We start from the raw sequence: 23,137 nt of genomic DNA, 5'->3' as shown, positions 1-23,137 counted from the left end.
AAGGCAAAGTTCCATTTTACTCGCTTAGTACTGAGATTTAAAAAACAACCTCCCAAAACCAGAAAAGAAGTTCACAGCAATCCAAGCAGACTAGATGAAGCTTTGAACTTTTACATTTTTCTATGCACATAGGAACCATCTATACCACCCAAACACCCTTCCTATTGTTGCTATCCCCCCCTACGGATATGTGAATGCATTCTACTTGCTCAGTTGTTGGTGATATATCTTAAGACATGTCACCCAATGAAAGTATCAAATTAGACTAAATTAAAAGAGTAAAGAGAAATGGTATATGCAGATATATTAATCAACTGCCTCTAAGCAGTTCAATTCCAATACCCATTGAAATGACCAGAAATTTTTCAAGCAATTTCAATAGGCAACAAAATAGAACACAGTCTTAATCCAACAATATTTTAAATAAAGTATCTTTCTTTCAAGAGTATCTCACAAATCAATAAAACATTAGGAAGTATTTTCAGATATCCAACCCAGGTTTCTCTTGACTTCATTTTATCAGCTTGATTCCTATGTATTACTGACCAAATTATCTAAACCTTATTTCACTGTACTCATACGCCTCAAGTAACCTCTGTCCTGAAGTCTGTTTCTAGGGTACAGGGTGCACACAACTCTGGATCTGTTTGTCAAATAATGTGATTTCATTCCTCCTGCCAATTTTTGTGGGTTTTTTTCCAATTTTTTTAAATTACTATTACAGTATTGAGATACCTGGCAGCTATTTTAAGAGCACAATGTGCCTAATGGTGGATGCTTTTCAATCAGAGTAATACAAGGTACATGAGACTTTGCATGTAGCATGCCTATACAACGCAACAAAAAATAACATTTTGATTGTAATTAGAAGTACATATGCAAACTACATTAGGAATTAAACTTGATGAGGGAAAATATTCAAATGCTTAGATAAACTATACCATAAATAATAGTAATATGGGATAGAAACTGCTGAAAATAAAGATTGAAAACATAAGGAAATACTACTACATTAATATTATTTTACTTACTGCCTTACAGAACGAGTAACATAGAAACAGCTCAACTTTCAAATACTTTTCAATAAATAAACTACTATATGAGAAAATCATAACAATGGGATAAAAGGAAAAGTCATTAATGGGAAGTCTAATGCTTATGTTCATTTAAAAATGAAACTTACCATATAAAGAATATTCTGCCTCCTGCCCTGTATCGCTCTCACTAGATGTTGATGTTAGGCTAGTAGTTAGAGTATTACTAAGTGACTGACCAACAGATAAAACTGTAGTTGCTGTAGCTACATTGCTGCTGCTAGTAACACTGGATGTAGACATGGTCACTGTTGATGTGGTACCAGTTGTAGTCAGATTAGGAAAACTTTGGGCACCCATAAGAGGAGACGCTATAGATAAAGATATGGTAAGATAAAATAAATGATTTGATGACTTGAAGAGTACAACTTACATGCATGACTCCTGTGTTGAAAAATATATTTGGGGTTAAAAAATTACCAGTGTGTTATTTTATAATAAATAACAACAGACTATAAAGGGGAAGGGTTTCCCAATGCAAAAGTGCACCTTACAATACAGATGCCCCCTTCTGGGCTTACTACCTTGCAAACATTTAAAATAAATAATTTTATCAAATAAATCCCCAAAATCCCACTATAAATCTGAAATTACTTGATTTCATTTTCAATATATGTAAAGAATTTCTGAAATCTGTTACTCCAACATTGTGATATATCTTTAAGCCTAAAATGAAATTTAACAACTAAATTACAATATTAAATAGCACAAACAAGTGAATTATATATAAGTGAACTGGAAACAGAACATATTAAAACAAATGTGAAACTTGTGATGATTGTGCATTTTTCTAAGGTTCTTAAATTAGCTCTGACTTATTTTTCAAACAACTACTAAAATATGTTCATCACAGTCAATACACCTGAACTGACAGTACTGTGAAATATATGACTTATGTTAGATGATTTATAATTTTCAGAATAAGCAAGCAACAACTAAAAAGTTACCTTACTGTACATTCAAATAAAACAAATGCATTTTAGTGAACTGAAAAAAACCTGAATTCACTGTAGACTCAACAGAAATAACTTCATATAGTGTACCTGAGTATAAGTTATACCTATGTGCAATTACACATTTATATCCCGGTCTGCAAAGCATGTTCTCACATGCTTATCTTTAATCAAGGAGATTAACCACAAGTTTGGAGAAAAAACTTTGAGGGGTCATCTATACTAAGAATTTAAGCCTTAGGTTTTTCAATTTACTTTTTCTGAACTTTATCAAATGCAAGTTTTTCAGTTTTAAAAGAAGTTTCATTTTTGCCATTTATGTAAAATGAGAAACTGCTTTCTTAAAAAAAAAAACCAAAAACACCTCTGCATTTCATATTATTACCACCAAAGTTTGCAAACATTACTACCCTGAAAGAAGGATATAACAAAGCTTCTTCCCCTAAGTGAATTTGGTAGCTTTTTGTCAGGGGGCGGGGAGGGGGCAAGTTACTATCTCTACTTTCCTTCTCTGTTACATAGTTACTACATACATCCCTGCCCCTTAATAACGTAGCTAACATTTTGCAAATAAAAATATAACAATGCGGGGGGCTGTCAAATAATAGTATAATGATGAGGGAAAGTGCAAATTTTAAATTTAGCATTGTTAATAAGCTTATGTTCTTCTCTATAAAAGCATGGAAATGAAGAACCAAAGAGTTTTTCTTTTGTTGTTCAAGAGCTTGAAAATAAGCTGTTCGGTATTCACATCTTTCACCCTCTGATAATTAGTAACAGCAAACTCTTTGCTGTTACAGTAAACAGAAAAAGCCATTAAGCATCAGCATTTTGTTTGCTCCGAATTCAAGAGCAAATGGAAATTGGCTACTCTAGACACCACTTAGCTTCTGGCAAATACTGATATTTTCAATGCAACCAGTACAGAAAGTCCAGAAAGACTTATCTCACTAACAATTATTTCAGTCTTGATTTTTGGGGTGTTGGGTTGCTGTGGATGGTTTGTTTGATGGTGGGGGGGTCTATTGTTTGGTTAGTCGGGTTTTTTTAACCTGAACAGGCTAAAAAACCCAAAAATAATTAAAAAAAAAATTAAGAAATCAAACTTTTTACAATGCTCTAATTGAACTCTGGAGAGATTGCTCAAATTTTGTCTCTGATCTCTTTTAGGAACATGAGCTACCATTTACAGTTTCTAATCACATAAAAAGCACAAACCAAAATAATTCCTACATGAAGGATAATATAAAGTATGACTATTTTTATCACAGAATTAAATTTTTAAGTTGCCTCATTCTTATTTCTAACTTTTGCAGTGTATAGTATCAAGCATTCATGAAATTTTAGATATGCTGAAGTATTTTACCATGTTTTTCGAAGGTGGTCTCTTTTTTTCTCCCCTCAATACACAACTACTTCGGAACCAGAGCCATTCTATCTGTCTATAAGAGGATCAAGTACTGGAAAGCTTTCTTTGAGTATCTTACTTTTTTATTGCAAGTTGCGAAAGACTTTGCCCCATCCCCAGTATAACAAAATGAATATAAGGATACATTAAAAAAAAATCTCCCCATCAAAAAAAGAAAACATTCAGTATTTTAAAATATTTTAAAATGCTAAAAGCAAACACCCCATTTCTAAATAAGGAAGCATAGAGTCATAGAATTGTTAAAGTTGGAAGAGACCTCAAAAACTGAGTCCAGATGTTAGCCCAGCACTGCCATGTTCACTGCTAAACCATGTTCCCAGGAGCCACTTCTACACAACTTCCGAACACTTTCAGGGATGGTGAATCCACTTCCCTGAGCCACCTATTCCAGTGCTTGGCCACCCTTTCAATGAAGAAATTTTTCCTATTATCTTATCTAAACCTCCCCTGTAACTTCCTACCCATGAAAAGAGGCTGCCCCCACCTCACTACACCTCCTTTCAGGTAGTTGCAGAGAGTAATAATATCTCTCCTGAGCCTCCTTTTCTCCAGGCTAAACACCCCATAGCTTCTCCAGACCTTTCACCAGCTTCACTGACAATCATGACAAGCATGAAAGCATAACAAGAAATTTTTTAGCTTGGGTAATTTCACTTTCTCAAACTGCCTAACCCATGAAATGCAGTTCTCTGTTTGAAGTACTATCACCATCAGAGAACAAAATAGCGAAAAAGTAACAATTTTGATGGGAGCATGCTCAAAAAAAGAGTGAACTCACAACAAGTAGGTTTATAGCTTACCTTGCTAATACCTTGCTCCTACATATAATCTAAGAACATGCAAATGTTAAAGTGTGTACATGATGTCATTTAAAACACTGTTAACTATAAACTTCCTTACATTTAATATGCCTGAACAGTTCACCAAATCTAAGCCTTAATGACCATAAATACCATCTCTAGAAAACACACTCAGTATTAGAGTACATTATGTTATGCAGCTTGACAAAATCAGGAATCTGTTAACATTTAATTTTACTGTAGTTCTTTTTCCTCCGTACTTTGTTCTTAGCTCCTATGCTCAGCCATTTCCCAATATGCACAAACTGCCCTTTCTGAGGAAAATGGAAAAATAACAGAAATATGCAAAATCTACACACATCAGAAAGCCTAAGTACCTGACATTAGCTACTGTTGCTAGACTTCCATCCTCTTGGTCTAATCCATACTCTCTCCTTAAACATATAATCGACATCAATTTCAATCATCAATTTCAAATTTCTTTCTGTTTGATGGGTACCTGTGATCTGACATTATAAGGCAATGTAACACTTTTCAGCTGACAGGAACTCTGTGAGTCCTTCATGAGTTCTAGAGACCCATACAAGGTCAAGGCTGCTCTAAGTACATTTCTCTATTAAGCCAACACAATCCAAACTCAAGAGTAACAGAAGTCAAGGAGACAACAAAATCCTCAACTAAAAATAAAAATAGCTTACTTACTTGCAGTACTCACAACATTTCTTCCCAAAGTATTAGTATTGTTATCACTGCTACTCCGGCTTAAATTCATGTTGTTTGTGGCATTGGTACGTGCTATGTTTGCCACTCTTCGTACAAAGGACTCCAGGCTGGAAGTTTCTCGAGATGATAAGTTCGGAACACTTGCACTGGAGCTCATGGGTGCCCCAGCAGCCAACAAAGAACTGACTGAGAGTCTGTTACTCGCTGAAGAGCTTAGGGGTCGTTGGGAAGCTGCTTCTTTATTAGTCAGCTCAGAGACTGAACTCACATCAGGAGAGCTTACACTAACAATTCCCATGGATATAGCACTGGACTCCCCAGGAGTACGTATGGAGTTATCAGGACCTAACTTCCTCTCTGCATTTTCGTTTCCCATGTCCGCTGTTAAGGTGCTGGTGCTCGCACTGGAAGATGACCCTATGTCAGCCTGAGGCACACTATCGGCAGAAGACAGAACAACAATTGGTTCATGGACGTCAGTGCCTGAAACTATATTTTGTTCCAATACACTTTCTGATCTCCGCTCCATTTTGGTCGAACCCAAGCTGATGTCGCTGCTACTTGCCACGCTACACACAGAACTGCTGCTTCCTTTTCTACTTGAGGAGCCTGCAGCAGCAGTCGTCTTGTCTGGACAGTTGTTTTTCACCAAGCTGCTCCATGACTGCGTTGTGCCTGAAACAGTGGATGAAACAGGTTTGGGTGATGCCGCTGAATCAGGGTCGTACCCTGGTGCAAGCTTGAGGTCAAACTTTCCTTCTGCGCCCATACGGTAAGAGTTAGAGCCACCAGCATCCCAGGTGACATCAATCCAGCCTGGAAAGGGACAGGAGTTTGTGAGATCCAGCAGAAAGCAGACAGGAGGCGTGTCAGACAGTAGCTCCACAATGTGGGATCAGCTTCTCATAAGGGCTGTATGTCTGAATCAATGAAATCACTAAGTAACCCTTAACGCAAATTAAAAAGGAAGTGCTTAAATCTAAACAATTTATTATTTTGTAATGTTGTCAATTTAGAGGCTGTTTGTTCTTGCTGCCTTAAACTTCAGGGTCACAGAATCCAGCCAAAAATAAAGTTTCCTTCAGGAAGAGATGTGACCTACTAGAATCTCTTCATTTTATTAGCATCTATCAAAATTGGATTCTCTAATAACAAAAATGTATATTAAAATGTGCCATAACTTTACTAGCATCTGTCAAGAAGCTGTAATTATTACATGGACATCCAATAACATTTTTCTTTGTTGGATGCTTGTGGATAAGCATATTTACCCAACAGACGACATGTCATGAAACTGCTTAGTTTGAGATTTCTTGTTCTTAAATTGAAAGAACTAATTTATAGTTATACAGCTTTTTAGTTCAGTAAGTTCCACATACTCGAACGTTCCTTACTCATAAAAAAATCTTATGGCAATCACGTAAGGGCTATATCAAGTAAAATTTCAGGGCTGCAAAGAGAGTATGTTTCATAGAAAAAAAACTATCCTGGGTCAAGAACAAAACTCCAATGAGATGCTACTCTTAAGTTCCTTTGTTAAATTATTATTTTGAGCAGCAATTTTTAACAGCTAAATACAATAAATCTGCAATAATGAGGGTAACATACAAAATTTAGCTAATTAGGACAGAAATGAGGGCAAAATTATTTATTTTTACTTGTCTAAATATGTACCACAATCTACAAGTCACCTAAAAATTCCTTCTAATATTTCTCACTGTATCTTAACTGCAACAAATATTGATGTAACTTCTTTAATTTAAACACATTTCATCAAAAAATGAAATCTCTAAAGCTTAAATATCTTCTCCAAACTCAAACAAAGTCAAAACAAATATCAGGTTCAGATGCATACATATTTTTCTTTATTAAAACAGGAAAGGGCTAATATCAAGTAAAATATTCTTTTTATGACTGTCACATACACCTTCAGCTTTTAACTATTCAAAAATCACCACTCCTAGACCGAAACAGATGATCACAGGCAATTTGCTATTTAGAAATATCACTCTGGAGGAAAAGTAGCTAAAAAAGATAAAGTTTTCAGATATGATAAGCAGACCTCTCATCCCCAAATGAGCAGGTTTAGATCATGTTATTCTCGTATGATTTTATTCCTTCTTCATGAGCTATAGTTGAGTAGCTTCATGTCACTAAACCATTGAAGGGTAAAGTTGTGAAGCTAATCTGAATTTTTTTCATATGATTTGCCTTTTTTATCAAACACAAAAAAAGCTCCGTACTGTAGTTCAACAGTATAATTTTTCCCCTTTATGAATACCTGAACCAGGTATTTTTTTCAAAGCATAACTAAATAACTGGTTTTGTTTTGTATAGTTCCTTTCCCTAAATTATTAATTACAAGCAGGTTTAAATCTGAACAGGTTTTAAGTACATATTATGTACTCAAAGTTGTACTGCTCTGTCATTACAGGCGTAAAACAACATTTGTCTACACTTGTGAACAACAACCAAAAAAGTAAATTAGATGCTATTTTCAAAATTCTATATGAAAAAAAGCTGTGACACGAATGAGATGAGTTGGCATCACCATTTGATAAACGAACCTCAATTTTACCTATGGTTAAATGGGTAAGTTTTACTGGAATGCAGGAACAAAATCACTGCTTTGGTAGAATATTACTCACCAACAATACCTAAAGTCTTCAAAGCTATAATGTAGCTATGGATACTGTTGCATCTGATAAGAAAAATACATGGATGATGGAAGACTTCCCCACAAGCTGTACTGAACAGCTTAAATAAAGTTCAGTTTTAAATAATTTTAAGGAATTGTACTTTGGCGATTTCTCCATGTTTGAGAGCTGACAATTCAACTAACTAGAAGAAACTCTCAAGTACAGCTAACAATGAACCTAAAAGTAGCTGAAGGTGCTTCAGAAACAAGGCAAGCCTTATATACCTCAAAACAGGGGGAAGAGAAGGGAAATGGTGGAAAGCATGTTCAGCTGACAAGATCACCACCTCTCCTGGAGCCTCTTCAATAACTTAACTTTCTGAATATTGACTTCCCTGGGTGTTGCAGGTTTTTATTTTGCTCCTTAAGTTAATAAATTTTCATGCTTTAACTCAAAAACAAAAACTTGATCCCAAAGAAGCTTGCAAGGTAGGAAAGGTACAGGATATAAAAAAAGACAAGAAAAATATTGCAAATGCTCAGCTAGAAGAAATGAGGAAGGTAATTATAGATTTTGCAGGCCCAAAGCTTAACTTATCAGTTTGCCATCACTCACCTTCATATATTTCGTAACAGATGTCTAAATAACAGTTCCATATTTGAATAACAGTTTAATATTTTAATTATCAAAAAGTATATAAAAGTTTCATTTACAGTAAGAATTTTTTTCACGTGCTCAAATGGAATTTCACAAATGGACCCCAACAGCTGTAGTATTTTAAGCTTCTTCTCTCCGAAGTATTTAAACTTTTATCGACTTTATCAAGGCATTACAAAGGAAGTACTTTAATGCTACCCATTCTGCATGATGTCATCATGCAACAATTATATATCTTGATTCAACAACATAAATTCAGGCAATTCATGCTCACCATTATGCAGTTCTCCTGTAACAGTGCCTTCACCCTGTGGGCTTCCATCCTGATCTCTCCATTTCCAATCAATTCCTCTGATTACACGAGCTCCTGGAACCATGTATTTTAACACCTGAGAACGGACCAGACGTCGCTGCCTTCTCAGATTTGCTTCAGCTTCTTTAGCAGCTTTTCCTAGAAGAAATGTAAATTGAAAATACATTAAAGTACTAAATGGGGAATAATTTTGAGCTTATTTCTAAGCAACTTCAACTGCAAAAGATAACCTCCTTTTTCACACTGGTTTTTATAAAGTATGCTCATTAGCATTTTAAAAGAGCAAGTAACATATACATGTTCTTTTTCTTACCCAGCTGATCTTCACATACTCCATTCACAGTGCCATAAAGTTCAAATCCAGACAGGGAGAGGTAGTGTGTTTGCCCACTGGCATTCTTTCCCATCTGTTTTATTCTAACATGTCTCCAACCTTGTTTCTCATCTTTTGGAGGATCTAAAGGCCATGTTGCTGTAGACCTTTAAGTTTATTACAAAGGGGTGTTGGTAGGTAACAGGAATAAAAAAAAAGGCAAAACCAAAAAAACCTTAGTACCAAAGCAAACAAAACCATAACACCAATCACGTATGCGTATTACAAGATATATAACCCTACTAACACGAGGGCAAACTTCATATGAGTGTTGGTGTTATGGTTTTGTTAAAAAACAAAATGCAAAATTTACAGTGATGGAAAAGCACAAATACCATTATGTGAACCACGCAGAAAACCTATGAATCACTTATTCTCCAGCCCATCCTTGATAATTTGTATCGCTTACCACTTCTTTAGATAGATAGATTATTATAAACACAGTACACATTAAATTAGTCTACCTTAAATTAGTCAAGTACATTTTTAACTGCACTCAGTTTTATGAAAAGTGATAAAATACATTGACATACCCTGGTTCATTGAGACTACAGTCATCAACATGAGTATACAAAGTAGTCCAGTTCTGTCCATCCTTAGATACCTGGAAAACCCAATTTCTGAGAGCAGATCGTCCGTAACCTCGAGCGTGGCGTAATGTGTAGGCTGATGGTATAACCCAAAGGCCAAGATCTATAGCAAACCAAGCATTCTTATCATCATTTGTGTGACAATTGAGAGCTGAACTGTCACGGCTCAGGATGTCTTCTAAACGACCGTAAGGCAGATTTCTTCCTTCTGATGATGTAACCACTACTAATCCATAGGCTGCTGGATTTACCCACTCATATGCAGTTCTGTATTTAGAAAGAGAAATATACTGTTCAATTATTACTTAAATTAAAAACTAGTTTGAGCAACATTTGACATTTACTGTAAATTGCATATAACAGCTGAGTTTATCACACACCAAAATTATCAATATATTTTTAGATAATTAAACAACTTTAGATATGTTCCAAACATCACTTTGTTGGTGTTTTTTAAAACACTGTAGCAAAGAAAAAAAAAAAAAAACAAACCCAAACCATGGCAAGCAAAAACAAAGACCCAAGCTTCCCCGCTCCATCTTCCTAGAGAAGCATACAAACAAATTCTCAACACAAGGGATTCAGTTTTCTATTATTTAAGGAGATCGAAAAGAAACGTAATTCTGTTGATTAAAAGATACCTCCCACTTATAAGAAAATTACAGATCTCATTTCATTATGAATTTTTTGTCCCCATCCTGCCACATGGATTACAGTTTATTGTGTCCGACTTTAAAATATCTAGCTTTGAAAAACTCACTTTGCATTTGTTCCAATCCAGTAAATAATTCCATTTTCATCAAAATCGTGTTGATGCCTGAACACAAATGTCTGACCTTCTCGTAGTTTTCGTACAAAAACAAATGAAGCCCTATCAAAGTCGTACCACTGCTTTGCTACCTACATATGAAAGAAAACAAATCAAATATTAAAGAAGCAGAATGTAACTATTCCCTGTGAACTCTGTGTATGGTATGCAGCTCACCATTTTCAGGAGATACTGTTCTAGAGATTCAACAGTTGCCAATGGCTCCATCTTGAGCATTCTACCAGTTCTATCTATTAAAGATGTCTCCCCGGAGGCACGCTCCAAACGAAACCTCAAGCGCCTTGTCAGTATCTGAAAGAACAGCTAAGCATTAATATAGGATTTCCTGTTTAGGTTTTGCAATCTTAATAAAAACAGTGCATTTCACTACAACCGTTTTAGTGGCCTATCAAGTAGATACTTGTTGCTCTAACTTAAGCACTATATTTCAATGAAATGTTTTAAAAAGTAATTTCCTAGTACTACCTTTTTTCAATTAACCAAACAATTCTTTACTATGACAATGTGTAAGTCAATTACACACTCAACTAACATTTTCTCACTTTTCCTATGCCTTCATAGCTTTTATTTGCTGACTAGCAAAAATAATAATATAGAAACTGAAAACTATTTTCAAAAATATTGAACAGCAACAACAGTTTTGCAACTTTTTGTAACTATTTCCTAGACATTTAACAGGAAAACAGAAATATTTATACTTCCCTACCCATGTTGCAAAACCCTGAACTATGCTTTCAAATAGAAAAACTTAAGACTCCACGCAAACTGGGAAAAAAAGTAATACTTTTAGCCAAACTGCCAAGTTTCCTGTATAACAAGCTGCTGAGCCTGGAGGCATAATGCATTTCCAATTGAACACAGAGCTGCAGACAGGACCCTTTAAAGCATATCCCCTGTTCTTATTAATAATTGTCTGTAATCGCAGTAACATGCCCTTTAACTAGAGGGCATGTTCCTACATAAAGACAATACCTGAAGACAAAAGAAAGAACACATTATCTCTTTAATCAAAATTTACTTTTACCTCACAGTATTTAAGTGACAGTAGAGGAACAGCCATGCATTTCTGCACTAGAGGAAACAGATGCCAAAATTTGGTTGTTCTTTACCTAATTCTACCCACATCTACAAGAATGTGATTCTTGCAAACAAGGTGTGCAACATATAACCTTCAGTTGTGCACGACTCAGTGTGATATGCTGTTATCACTGTACATTTACCTGAAGATTATACGTAGATCCTGGTGTATCATACAAGTGGAGAGGTAGACGTTCAATAGATTCTAACACTGCTATCAACTTCCGAATTAATGCAACTGCTGGACGACTGTGAAAGAGAACAGGTACTATGTTACCACAAAACAAAACAAAGAAAAAAATTCTACACTATCCCAGAAAACAGGATCCAGCTGAGGAAATTATCCCAGCATGCTATTTCTACTGATGCTATCTGTTCTAGTCACATGGTTATAGCACAGTCAGAAAGATACTAATGTGCACAGTGATGAACAAGTCACCTTTATTTTGTCAATAGATATTCTACAGGTTGACTCTTAGAGATAAAAACTTTCCATTGCTACTTCAATATTAGATGCTGTCTTTTAAGATTAATCTTCTATTCCATTAAAATGGAAAGAACAGGTACTTTTTCTATAAATTATTTTAAACATTCCATACTGCTTCACAATTTCAAAGGGGATTTTCCTGGTTTGGTATTATTTTTACCTTTCATCATCCTCATTTTCGCTGAATGCTGTTTTGAAAACATTTATCCTCTCTACCAGTTGACTACAGTCTTGTTTCACATCCAAATCAATGTTCTAGGAGGAAAAAAAAAAATCAAGTTACATACAGGCAAAGACATCTATGTAGTCTCACTGAAATCCCAAATTAATCCCAATTTTATATGAAAAGCTAATCATCAGCCACTAGACCTGAACAGTTGATTTATTTTCATTCAAACTAGTCATCTATTGTGATAGCTTATTTTCAATAGGTAGACCAGTAACTGGAACAAGTCTGCCTAATTTTCATCAAGACAGGAAAAAGACAGATTTAAAACAGATCTTTTACACCACAGCACATGTCTTAACTTCATTTTGTTAAGAAGTTTTTCTTTAAATACTTATGTCTATAAACTCACATTGTTTAAAACTGTCAGCAGGGATTGAACTAAGCCACTACTGCACATTTCATATGGAGAAATAGTATTCTCATCCTTCAACAGTACAATTAAGTTTTCCAGAGCAGTCTTCATTAAATCTCTCCAAGTATTTTCTCCTTCAATGCACTGCAAGACAAAAAGATTATCATGAAACCAAGTAATCAGTCCACTTGCTTCAGTTGAAAGATAATGTCCTAGGAAAGTACCTAACTAGGTAATACATGCATTAAAACTCCCCACATCACAGACATGCTATGACTCTTCTTCACATCATGACAGGCTAGTCTGAACATTATCTGAATTCCACTGATGTCACACATTAAAAATAAAGGAGATACACTTACCTGCCTGTTTGCATGAAGTTCCCAAGCAGACTCTAACTGTGTTGCTATGTTCCTCAGTGTTACAACTACTCCTCGAGGCATACTTTCAACAGCTTTAAAATGATCATCATACAAATCTCTTGCCATAGTGCGTACCTACAAATGGATTTTGATAATTAGAAGTCAGACCTTATTGCAATGAGACTGTTACTATACTCCCAGATACAGCAACCTTGGTCTTTTTTTTTTTTTAAATAAGTCCACACAGGCAGATAAATAGGGAAGAATAAAAACCCATGAGCATCATGAAACGGCAAAGGTTGTGAAAGGAAAAGGGTACAGGAAAAATAAATGGAAATACATAAAATCTTATTGACAGAAATGAAATTTACCATCATGTTACAGCATAAAGGATAGTAGGAAAAGGTATGAATCTCAATCTGTCAATCTTTCTTTTAGAACTTTTTAGTATCACGGATCAGGTAATCACTTTAGATGTACAATTAAACAGGTTTAATATGTTTTCTGAATGTTCTGTCAACATTCCTTAAACCAATTCACAGTAAGTCCCTATACAACCTCTTTTAATAAGAATTACTCTTTCTACAAAACACTGTTCACATAAGATACAGATTAAGTAAGTTCTTATTAAACATCTTTCTTTTATAAGAAATTTCACCCAAAATCTTTCATTTTCATTATCATTCTATGTGCTACAATAATAATACATTACACAAGCTTCAGAACTACACAGTGCAATCTCAGGTATAAGAGAGCACTGCCTTTCATTTATCATCCCATCTATTCTCATTCACACACAGTATTTTAACTTTCAATTTAGTGTCACATTTCCTAAGATATACATCCTAAAATGCTGCAGATATAAGGTACAGAATATATTGGCTGCACTGTTAGAAACTGCAAGACAGATAAAGACTGAAGATCAGCCTGAGTCCTTGGGGTAATGGATCACAAAATGTTCTGTTATTTTGTGAGTATTTTGTAAAGAGCTTAATACTTTATTTCTTAGCTCCTCCTTTTTCCCCTTCATTTTGAGGAGAAAGAAGAATTTTAAAGATATCTAAAATGAGGGTGTTTACTCATTTTGCTTTACTACCATAACTCTTAACAATGCAGACTGTTACACCCTGTCACAATATCCAGTCTGAAATTAGTACTTAGATGAACAGAAGTATTATATGCTTCTGACACAACTTTAACATCAATTTTAACATCTTTTCTTGTAGCATAAAGACATAAAAAACAAACCAGAAAACCTAAAGAATTATACAAATGCAAATCAGGAAGATTGGATTTTCCTACAGTTTTAAAAAAAATCACTTTCCTCTAAAGGAGAACAGAGTTTACTAAGACTTTTGGATAAAATCACCCAAAGAAGAGCTTTGTTCTGATTGATGTTTTCCCCTTCAAGCCTCACATAAAATTGTATCTAGTTGAAATCAGATATTTTAATCTTCTAAGAGGAAACTACACCTCCCTAAGAATAAACAAGCTCAATTAAATTCAAAATATTAAATTTACAGATCACCAACCTTTTGTTTTGTCTTCTCTAGTTTAGATTTCAGTTTTCTTCCTCTTTTACCTGTCCAGCCAGTCACAAATTCTGACCCTGCAACACATATTTTAGAAAAGTTGCATTTCATCATAGCTATGAAAAGCAACAAATAAAACTATCTCATACACACTTGTTCCTACCTGCACATAACACATACCTACATACTTACCCAAGGAAGTTTCAGCTGTAAATGAATGTTTTGTTCCTCTGTTGGATTCAAACACAAAGCCTGGCAGGTCTTCTTTCAGTATTGTAGCTTGCTGACCATCAGAATTGTGAATAGCAATTTCTCCTTCTTTTAAACAGGTCAGTGACCAGTTTCCTACAGTAAGTTTAGTTGGCCCTGGTGTTGATAAAATTGGCTGGCTTGTGGTAGATGGTTTTACTTGGCTTCGAGCCCTTTGCAACTTCTCAAGGAACTCACTCCTACTTTCTATGTAAAAAGAAACAAATTTGTTTTTTTCCAACAACTGCTTCCATCATTATGTAGAATATTTTTTTTTTTCAAGAGCAAAACAACTGTGTACATTCAATGCAAAATTAACTTTGAAATTAAGGGTCTTAAAGTGTCCTAAATTTCAGGGTAGTATATTTCTATACTTAACAGTGATTTATTCTACGATCGCATCAAAGCTGCAATGCAACAGTGCAACTCTTTCTGAGAGTATTAATTCATCCTTACAATTATAATAGGGAGATCAAAGAAATTCAGTATAAATATTTAGTCTTTGAAAAATGGGTCTCAGAATGGTGAGCATTAACTATTCTCAAAAGTGAGTTTTTAGAAATAAGAAATTTTTAAAATATCAATTTTTATTAAATTATATATTTGTATTTTAATAATTAAAATGCTGGGTACATAACTTTTCAAAAATTCCATTTAAAGTAAAAATGGAAACACCTCATTCAAAATTATTGCTGTATGCCTTTTGCTGCAATGACAAGCTCTAGGTTTTTTAAATATGCCCTTTTTTAATAATACAAAATAATGCAAAAATAAATATGCACTCAAAGCACAACATTCTTTATTGTTTAAATTTCATAGTATATACCGAGAGGGCTTATAAAAATAATTGAGATTTGATATACAAGATGAAAATTCTGTTAATTAAATGTTTTCAGATTTTCATAATTACTTTTTAATAAATTTATTATATAGCACATTGCACTGAAAGTACTATATTTCTACATGGTTGGGAATAATTTCAGGTTGCCTTGGACAAAATTTTGAGACTTAAAGCTTCAGAATTACCATTAAATTTCAATTTTTGCATTGAATTTTTTTTCAAAAAATTCAAACAAAACAAGTACAGAGTTAATTTGGAGAGGGGTGAGTACAGACCTTCCGAAATGTTCATAGTATGTATACTTGACAATCCACCCCAACTTTCATCATGCAATACACACTAACAAATTTCACTACTCAACCCTCTATATTCTTGCCAGCTGTGAAGTTACTAGAAAGTATACCATGAGATTGATCAGTAATGATTTTGGACAGCAGAACATATAGTACAGTTCAGGACTTAAAGATACCATTCTGAGTCTATACTGTACTGTAGTCATTTTAGTTAACAAATATTAATTTTTTAAGTAAAAAAGGCTGCTGCACATGCTTAGAGCTCATGGTTAAAGTTCAGGCAAATTACACTGCAATATCAGCAATCTTAGTAGATGTCTATTTGACTACATATTTCAAGAAGCCTCATTTAATCCTACATTTAGCTCCTTTCCCTCGTGATATTCAGACTAGGTATCTTGTTAAAAAACTTTGGATTTATGCAATCTTTTTTGAAAGACTGATTTGAAGTAACATCTTAAATGCTCCATCTGACTTCCTCTAAGTTCTCTTAACTCCAAATTCATCTGAGCTGTCACCATTCCACTCATCTTATACAGAAATAGTCGCATTCCCTCGCCTTGACCATTCAGAAGCAAAAAAACAAAATATTTGGCATCCAGGAAATGCCAAATAAGAATTTAAAAATTCTATGAGAATTTAAGAAATTATCTTCATGAATCTTCTTAAAACTGTATTGTATGATAAACAAGTATCTCAACACAGGGCTTATGTACCTTTAAAGGCATTAACCTCATTAAAAAGAATGCAAAGACATTTTCTGACCAAAAACACCAAAAAATCTATAAGTGGTTTCCAGCTGCATTATGATCAGAAACATTATATTTGTCTTGCCCCAAACTTGATGCATGAAGTCATTAGCACTTCATTTCCATCCTGAATCATAATATGTTCTGTTATTTCACTCAATGGCTCATTGAAAACATCATAATATTGCAAAGCATTTTATGCCTGCAGGTTCATAAATGCATGAACTGCTGCAAAAAAAAGATGCAACAATAAAAGGAGGGTTGTTTCTGCATCCAGAACAAGTTGTGTATTCTTTACAGAAGATCAGAACCAGCTGTGCATTGCCAGTGCATAAGGTCTGTTCCCTTATCCTCTCTCCAACAAACAATTAAGACACTGTAATTTGTTTCCCAATCTCAATGAGAAACTTTCCATTACTTTGTCTTCAAACACATGCAAATTCATTCTGCTAGCTAGAAGCAAACAACAAATCACCATTTCAACCTGCTTTTAATGACTGGGGTGAAAAAATTAAGTACGCATGGAGAAGAATCAAAACAAAAAGTTAATACGCTTTTGCTGGCAAGATGTTTACTTAACACAATTCACCAAGAAAGTCAAGTTATGGCCACATGCTATCTGATAAAATGCATCACAATTAACTGACCACCTTCCACCTGTTTACATCCTTTACTATTTAGTAAGCCAATTCCTGCAAAACAAAATAGCTCAAATCAAATTATATAAACAAATGTAATGGTCTCAAAACTTAACCTGGACTGGAATTGCAAAAAGTCTACCTGAACTGTCAGATCCTCCTTCAGGGCTCCCACTGGAATACATTGTGGCCAGCTTTCCATCCAAGATAAATCTGAACCATCCATTACTACCATTGGATAGCTCCAGGGCTGCAGCATCACTCCAGATATACAGGCAGTCCCTTCCCCTAATGATTGACCAGTCTCTCCAGTGGTACGGTTTACCCTGCTGCAGTTCTTTAGCATCCTCCTGTGGTTCATCCTCCTGTAATAACATTGTATTAAGCAACAACAAGAAGCAAAAAAATCTCCAATCCATTTAAAAAAGAGGAACAAAACCCCAAACCAACAAAAACACCCCGACACACAAAAACCAAAGACATTTTTAAAGGAGGAGAATTTCTCTCTTTAGGAGAGAAGAATTATTCAAAGCAAAATTGTAGGAACTATACTACTTCTGCCTGTAAAACACATCCTTAAAAGTATTCTTTAATAGAATAAGACACTTCTTGGAAGTTTCCTTTCACATACAGCTTTATCTACTCAACAATAGCAATGGCCTACTGCCTGCAACATCCACCTCTGTTCAAAACTTGAATTATGGAAAAAGAATCACAAAATGGTTGTGGTTGAAAGAAACTTCTGGCGGACATCTAGTCCAAACCCCTGTTCAGGCAGGGCCACATATAACGGGTTATCTAGGACCATGTCCATATGACTTTTAATATCTAACCACTAAAATACAAAACCAGCGCCCCTCCAAGAAACCCCAGACAACCCAAACCCCACAGTAAAAAAGTTTAACTACACACTTAAGATTTAGCTATAAATTTAATTGAATTGGTAACAGAAGAAGTCTGTTATCCATTCAGTTCATCTGACTGGCAATAAGACTTGGAAACTGATAAATAAGTTCAATATGCACTTATGGCTTTCATTAAGCAGAAAACTATTTTCTTTTTTATATATTTAACATATCTGATAACATTTAAAACATCTTGAACTATTTAATGCATGGACATCAAAAGAGATACACTTCTGACACAAATACTTTAGGCAGAATTCATTTTGTTTACCCGCCACTTTCCAAACACTAGGCAAAATCAAGCACCAAATAACTTGATCACAAGAAAGTATCAATAGGAAAATGCAGCAGACAACAATATTCTAACAGAAAATGAAGGTAGAGAAGAAAAACTATTAAAACAAGTGGTATAAAATAAGCATTAATTTAATATCCTAACTTCCTTGCCCTGGCCATTTTTGTAACAATGAACATTTTACTAGAAGTGTCAGTTTTACAGTAACAAATAAAGCAAATAAATCAATTCCACACACTTACCTTCTCAGGTTTAGACTCCTCTTCATTTTCATCATCAGACGATGGCCCCGCCAAAGTTGACACTTTACTAATTACACCAAGTCTAGCCAGTTGGTCTAGAAAAAGATCGCCACCTTTATCCACTAAATCCCTTATGATTTGCAAGGCTAACAAATGGCCATCATCATCATCCTGCAATACATTGGTATGAAAAGAAAATAACAAAGGAGATCTTGTTACTTTATACACTGAACTGCACATGTGGTCACAGATGAATACTGTAAAAGTTTTAGGGTTAGTTATGAACAAATACATGGAATCAATTAGTATAACTCCCTTTTTTGTACTAGTTTCATAAAGGATCATATTTTCATTCTTCCTACCTCTTGATCAAGCACTGTAGCTGTTATCTCAACCAGTATTGTGGGCAGGTTATGGCCAGCATCAGAGTCACAAACCTCTTTCAGCAGTGCCTCAGAACAAAAATGTATCATTTTTCTAATGAGCGCAAGACTTGCTTTCCTGTAAAAGATCACAGGAAAAAAAGGTTCTTACAGTGATAAAGCAAGCAATAATCAAAGCAACAAAAAGGTTCAAGATAGGACTTCTTCTGTACTCTATTTATGCATATTTTCAAAACACAAGAAATTTAATCTGTTTCAGTTCTTGTATTAGTTACTCTTACTAAGTCCTGGATTACCTTTAAGAATAACGCACCTCTGGTATTTTTTGATTCTACAGCATTATCAGTCTAACAAACACTCTTCTCCTCAACCCTTTACTAGGTAAACATATTCTATGTTGTGTCTTTATCCACTTTTAGTGCTGGCAATTCACCTCCGCACTCTTTGTCACCCTCAGAGGTATTCAGCCTTTCATTTTAGTCATACATTTCCCATGTTTCAAGATCCCTTTAACTTTTAACTCTAAACATACTATCATATCATGCAGCTTCCCACATTAAGAACCATAATTAATATGAAAGCAAATCTCTCCTATAGGGTTATAGATGAATTTTTTTGACCAACTTCCAAGAGTCTGATTCATTAACGTAACTTTCAAGTAGAGAGCCAACCACTTCTTCGTACAATCTGTAACAACAATTAATCATGCACAGACTGTTAACATAGTTTCTTATTTCTTTTATTTAAAATGACCTAGTTTAAGCTTTCTATCATCAGCCCATGTGGAGTCTGTCTCCACTAGAGGCCTTTCTCATCTTGCATTTTCACCCAAAGTACCTGTAAACACTGGGAACATAAATAAGAGATTGGAATAAATGTCATATTTGTAGTATAAATGGCTAAGAGGTTATGATCAGATGCAACTTATCACAACCATTATGTCATGCACAGTATTCCCTTTTAAGAAACAAATTAGACTACATTTCTGCAATTCAACAGAATTAGAATGAGCATCTTCTCCAGTTACTACACTGTTAAGTCAGTCTTCTAAAATCTTCTAAAGTAGCTTTTTCTAGTCTTGCTGATTTTCCAATGAATGCATCTTGATATTATTTTATTAGTTTTCCTCTACTAAATTACAGCTTTCATTACAGTTGCTACAAACAACTGCAACCAAATTCTGATGCACAGTGTATACAACATACTGTATGAACACAGCATTCTTTCATCATGCTGCTACAAGTCAAGAGTATGCTCTGCTCTCCCATGAGTAACCAGGATTTTTCCAACACATCACTTCACCAGAAAGGAAAAAATGCTGCTTAAAGTGCTAAGTAAAAATCACTCTTGCAACACTTTCCAAACAACCACTTCTATTCAAATATATATCGTCACTAGCATTACTTGAACTTTGGCTTTTTTAAGTGTGTATTAAGAAATTGTCTCTCATGATAACATTACCTTATTGAAGGCAACATAGTTTGTTGAAATGTTTGTGCAAACACAGGCAATAGTCTTTTCAAGTATATGGGTGCCATTTCTGGATCTCCTTTGGGTTCATTGCATTCTTCCTCATCCTTGTTTGCATCTTTCTTTTTCTTCTCATCCCCTTTGTTGACAGGACACATCCAATCCCCTGGGAAATTTTTTTTCACATTCAATTGCAAAAGTAAACAAACCAAACAAAAACCCCTTCAAAACATTCAAATTTTCTTTACTAACATCCAAGTACCTGAACACGCACATGCATTCCTAAAAATATAAAATTTACAAAAATTTATAAAATCTATGATTTCTTGAATAAAAGTATTTAATAGCAAGTATCACCTGTGGCACCAGAATTCTCAGGAACAGGGAAAGTGCTGTTCCCATCTAGAAAGAAAGGATACCAGAGAAGCTACCAATGCTGACACGCTCTGAATCCACTACAAAATCCCAGTCTAGCCTGATCCCACAGCTGAAGAGCAGGACAACTGGCACTGTTTATGCCCACTCTGTTATTTCTTTGGTAATTCCCCCCACATAACAACATCTTAAAATACTAAGGTTTTTATGCATACTTTATGGGTTTAAGGAAGGTAGGTGACTTTTTTTTTTTAATAACCTTAATAGAGTACAATTCTTATAACTGCATAACTTAACACATATCAGCATTTCTACTCTAGCAAGTGTTATGGACTTAAATATTGCACTCACCTGGAGACTGAAGAATAGCTACTACTTCACTGTGCCCCCTTTCCCGAGCTTTGTCCAGAGGAGTTTTCCCATCTTCATCTCTCAAATCAGGATTTGCACCATGTCGTAAGAGAGTCTGAGAATAAATATTTTATGTATTAAAAAAAATGCATTTCTTCTTCTAAAGTAGCAAATGTGATTTTCATACATCACTCCTACAGTTTTCTCATGTTTGCAACTATTCTGTGCTTTTTATATCTGTAGAGCTAATATAAACTACTTTTATTCATTACTGGCCTACTGCCCTATAATGAAAAATCTGTGTTTTGATAAATACTGTAAAGAATATGTAAATATTTAAGAGTGCATGTGTCCAGCATATTGCATTGAAGACATTTTGAACAGAACAAGATGAAAAGTCAGCAGGTAATGCTTTTTAAGGGTCAGTTTAAATCATACCTTTGCTACCTGAGGTCTTCCAAAACATGCTGCATAATGTAATGAGGATGACCTCTGACCTCTGTTAACATCAGCACCCCTTTCACAGAGGAATTCTACCTGTTAGATAAGAACAAGGAGAACAGTTCTTTTTTATCTTCCTTTACATAAATAATGCAACTTCTTAAGCGTCTATAAATCTAATTTACCATTTCCTGAGTTCCAAAAGCTGAGGCCCAGTTTAAAAGAGTTTGTCCTACATCATCCATAAAATTTACTTCAAAAGCTGAAAGATAAAATTAAATAAAACAGTTAAAGTTCCCACAACCATAAACTAAAGTTCAACAGTATTCTTTAAATAAAAAGAAGGTCTTAAAAAAATTAAGCATCCTCAGTAATTCTGGAGAAGCATTTATGTTCTTAATTGCAACAAAGAAAAGGTGGCATAGGTATGATTACTAACAAGACCTGCTAAGTATTTAACAAAGCAAGCCAGCTTGTATATAACGATTTTCAATGAACTACCTCAGCATTTGTTATGATAACTCAGATTATGAAAATCAAAGATAAAGCAAGCAGCTCATTTTCTTTTTCCGAGTATTTTTGCTTACCTCCTGTGTCAATTGCATCTATCAGTGCATCAGTATCCTTACTGCGGATGCAATCTATCAGTTGCCGATGAGAACGCTCCCCAGAACTATCCAGTCTTCGCAATCCTGGGATTCTGCCTGTAGATCCAGCACTAGATTTTGGCAGGGCTTTTCTGCCTTCAAACAGCAGCACCAAAAGAAGATCTACTAACCGCATGGTATCCAGTACACATCTCTCGTCACCCTGCAACGCACTTTCTATAGAATCTGGAAGTTCAGATCTTAGGAGATCCTGGAAATAATTAAAAGTCTGAACAATAAAAAATATACAGGGCTTTAGAAAATACTATCAGAATTGGGTTTCATTTCCATATGAAATGTGCCCTTTTTCCCCCTCTTTGAAAGCAACTTATGTGTACATATGTGTGCACATATGTGTATATATATATATCTATAAAAAAATCAATATCTATAAATATGTATATCTATCCATAAAATAGCAACATAAATCTTGCAAATATTGAAGTATATAAAGGGAAAATCTCCATGAAAACAAAAAGCTATGGCATAAAAGGATTTCTTACGTGTGTTACTACTGGAGAGCCTCTACACAGGGTTGACAACAGGCTTACAATAGTTGACACCTGATTACTTAATTTAGAGTCTGCAGCTGTAGATGGTGCTCCAGTGCTACTCCGTCCAGGTTTGCAAGCTGAAGATGGTCCTGAGGCTGTCCCACCAGCAGCTGCCATGCGAGATAACAACTCCTCAGTTAATCCATGTTTAGCTAATGGGGCTGGGTCAACTCCACGCCGTGTGAATCTGTCAGCTAACGAAGCAAAGCATCTCAAAGCTCCATCTGAAACCTAAGAAAGATGTGCAAAAAAAATCGATTAAATA

General features: G+C 34.9%; 1 protein-coding gene across 9 annotated transcripts in view; it reads right to left on the bottom strand.

Moving 5' to 3' along the window:
- HECTD1 (HECT domain E3 ubiquitin protein ligase 1) overlaps nucleotides 1–23,137 on the bottom strand; it is a 61,990-nt gene that overhangs the window by 17,372 nt on the left and 21,481 nt on the right. For 2 of the 9 annotated variants that reach the window (XM_053944898.1, XM_053944906.1), the window contains exons 5-26: nucleotides 22,822–23,103; nucleotides 22,259–22,547; nucleotides 21,857–21,933; nucleotides 21,669–21,767; nucleotides 21,231–21,345; nucleotides 20,496–20,670; nucleotides 19,014–19,152; nucleotides 18,652–18,822; nucleotides 17,352–17,574; nucleotides 14,620–14,895; nucleotides 14,440–14,516; nucleotides 12,908–13,042; nucleotides 12,543–12,689; nucleotides 12,125–12,219; nucleotides 11,621–11,726; nucleotides 10,557–10,691; nucleotides 10,332–10,471; nucleotides 9,515–9,838; nucleotides 8,922–9,088; nucleotides 8,570–8,746; nucleotides 4,979–5,815; nucleotides 1,184–1,405 (exon numbers count right to left, since the gene is read on the bottom strand). In XM_053944898.1, coding sequence (XP_053800873.1) covers nucleotides 1,184–1,405; nucleotides 4,979–5,815; nucleotides 8,570–8,746; nucleotides 8,922–9,088; nucleotides 9,515–9,838; nucleotides 10,332–10,471; nucleotides 10,557–10,691; nucleotides 11,621–11,726; nucleotides 12,125–12,219; nucleotides 12,543–12,689; nucleotides 12,908–13,042; nucleotides 14,440–14,516; nucleotides 14,620–14,895; nucleotides 17,352–17,574; nucleotides 18,652–18,822; nucleotides 19,014–19,152; nucleotides 20,496–20,670; nucleotides 21,231–21,345; nucleotides 21,669–21,767; nucleotides 21,857–21,933; nucleotides 22,259–22,547; nucleotides 22,822–23,103 — 4,408 coding nt within the window. The remainder of the gene's footprint in view (nucleotides 1–1,183; nucleotides 1,406–4,978; nucleotides 5,816–8,569; nucleotides 8,747–8,921; nucleotides 9,089–9,514; nucleotides 9,839–10,331; nucleotides 10,472–10,556; nucleotides 10,692–11,620; nucleotides 11,727–12,124; nucleotides 12,220–12,542; nucleotides 12,690–12,907; nucleotides 13,043–14,439; nucleotides 14,517–14,619; nucleotides 14,896–17,351; nucleotides 17,575–18,651; nucleotides 18,823–19,013; nucleotides 19,153–20,495; nucleotides 20,671–21,230; nucleotides 21,346–21,668; nucleotides 21,768–21,856; nucleotides 21,934–22,258; nucleotides 22,548–22,821; nucleotides 23,104–23,137) is intronic. The other 7 variants (XM_053944901.1, XM_053944903.1, XM_053944899.1 and 4 more) reach the window with 7 other exon arrangements.

This window comes from Vidua chalybeata, chromosome 6, assembly GCF_026979565.1.
Source record: "Vidua chalybeata isolate OUT-0048 chromosome 6, bVidCha1 merged haplotype, whole genome shotgun sequence".
NCBI lineage: Eukaryota > Metazoa > Chordata > Aves > Passeriformes > Viduidae > Vidua > Vidua chalybeata.
This window is presented reverse-complemented; position numbering and strand designations above follow the sequence as displayed.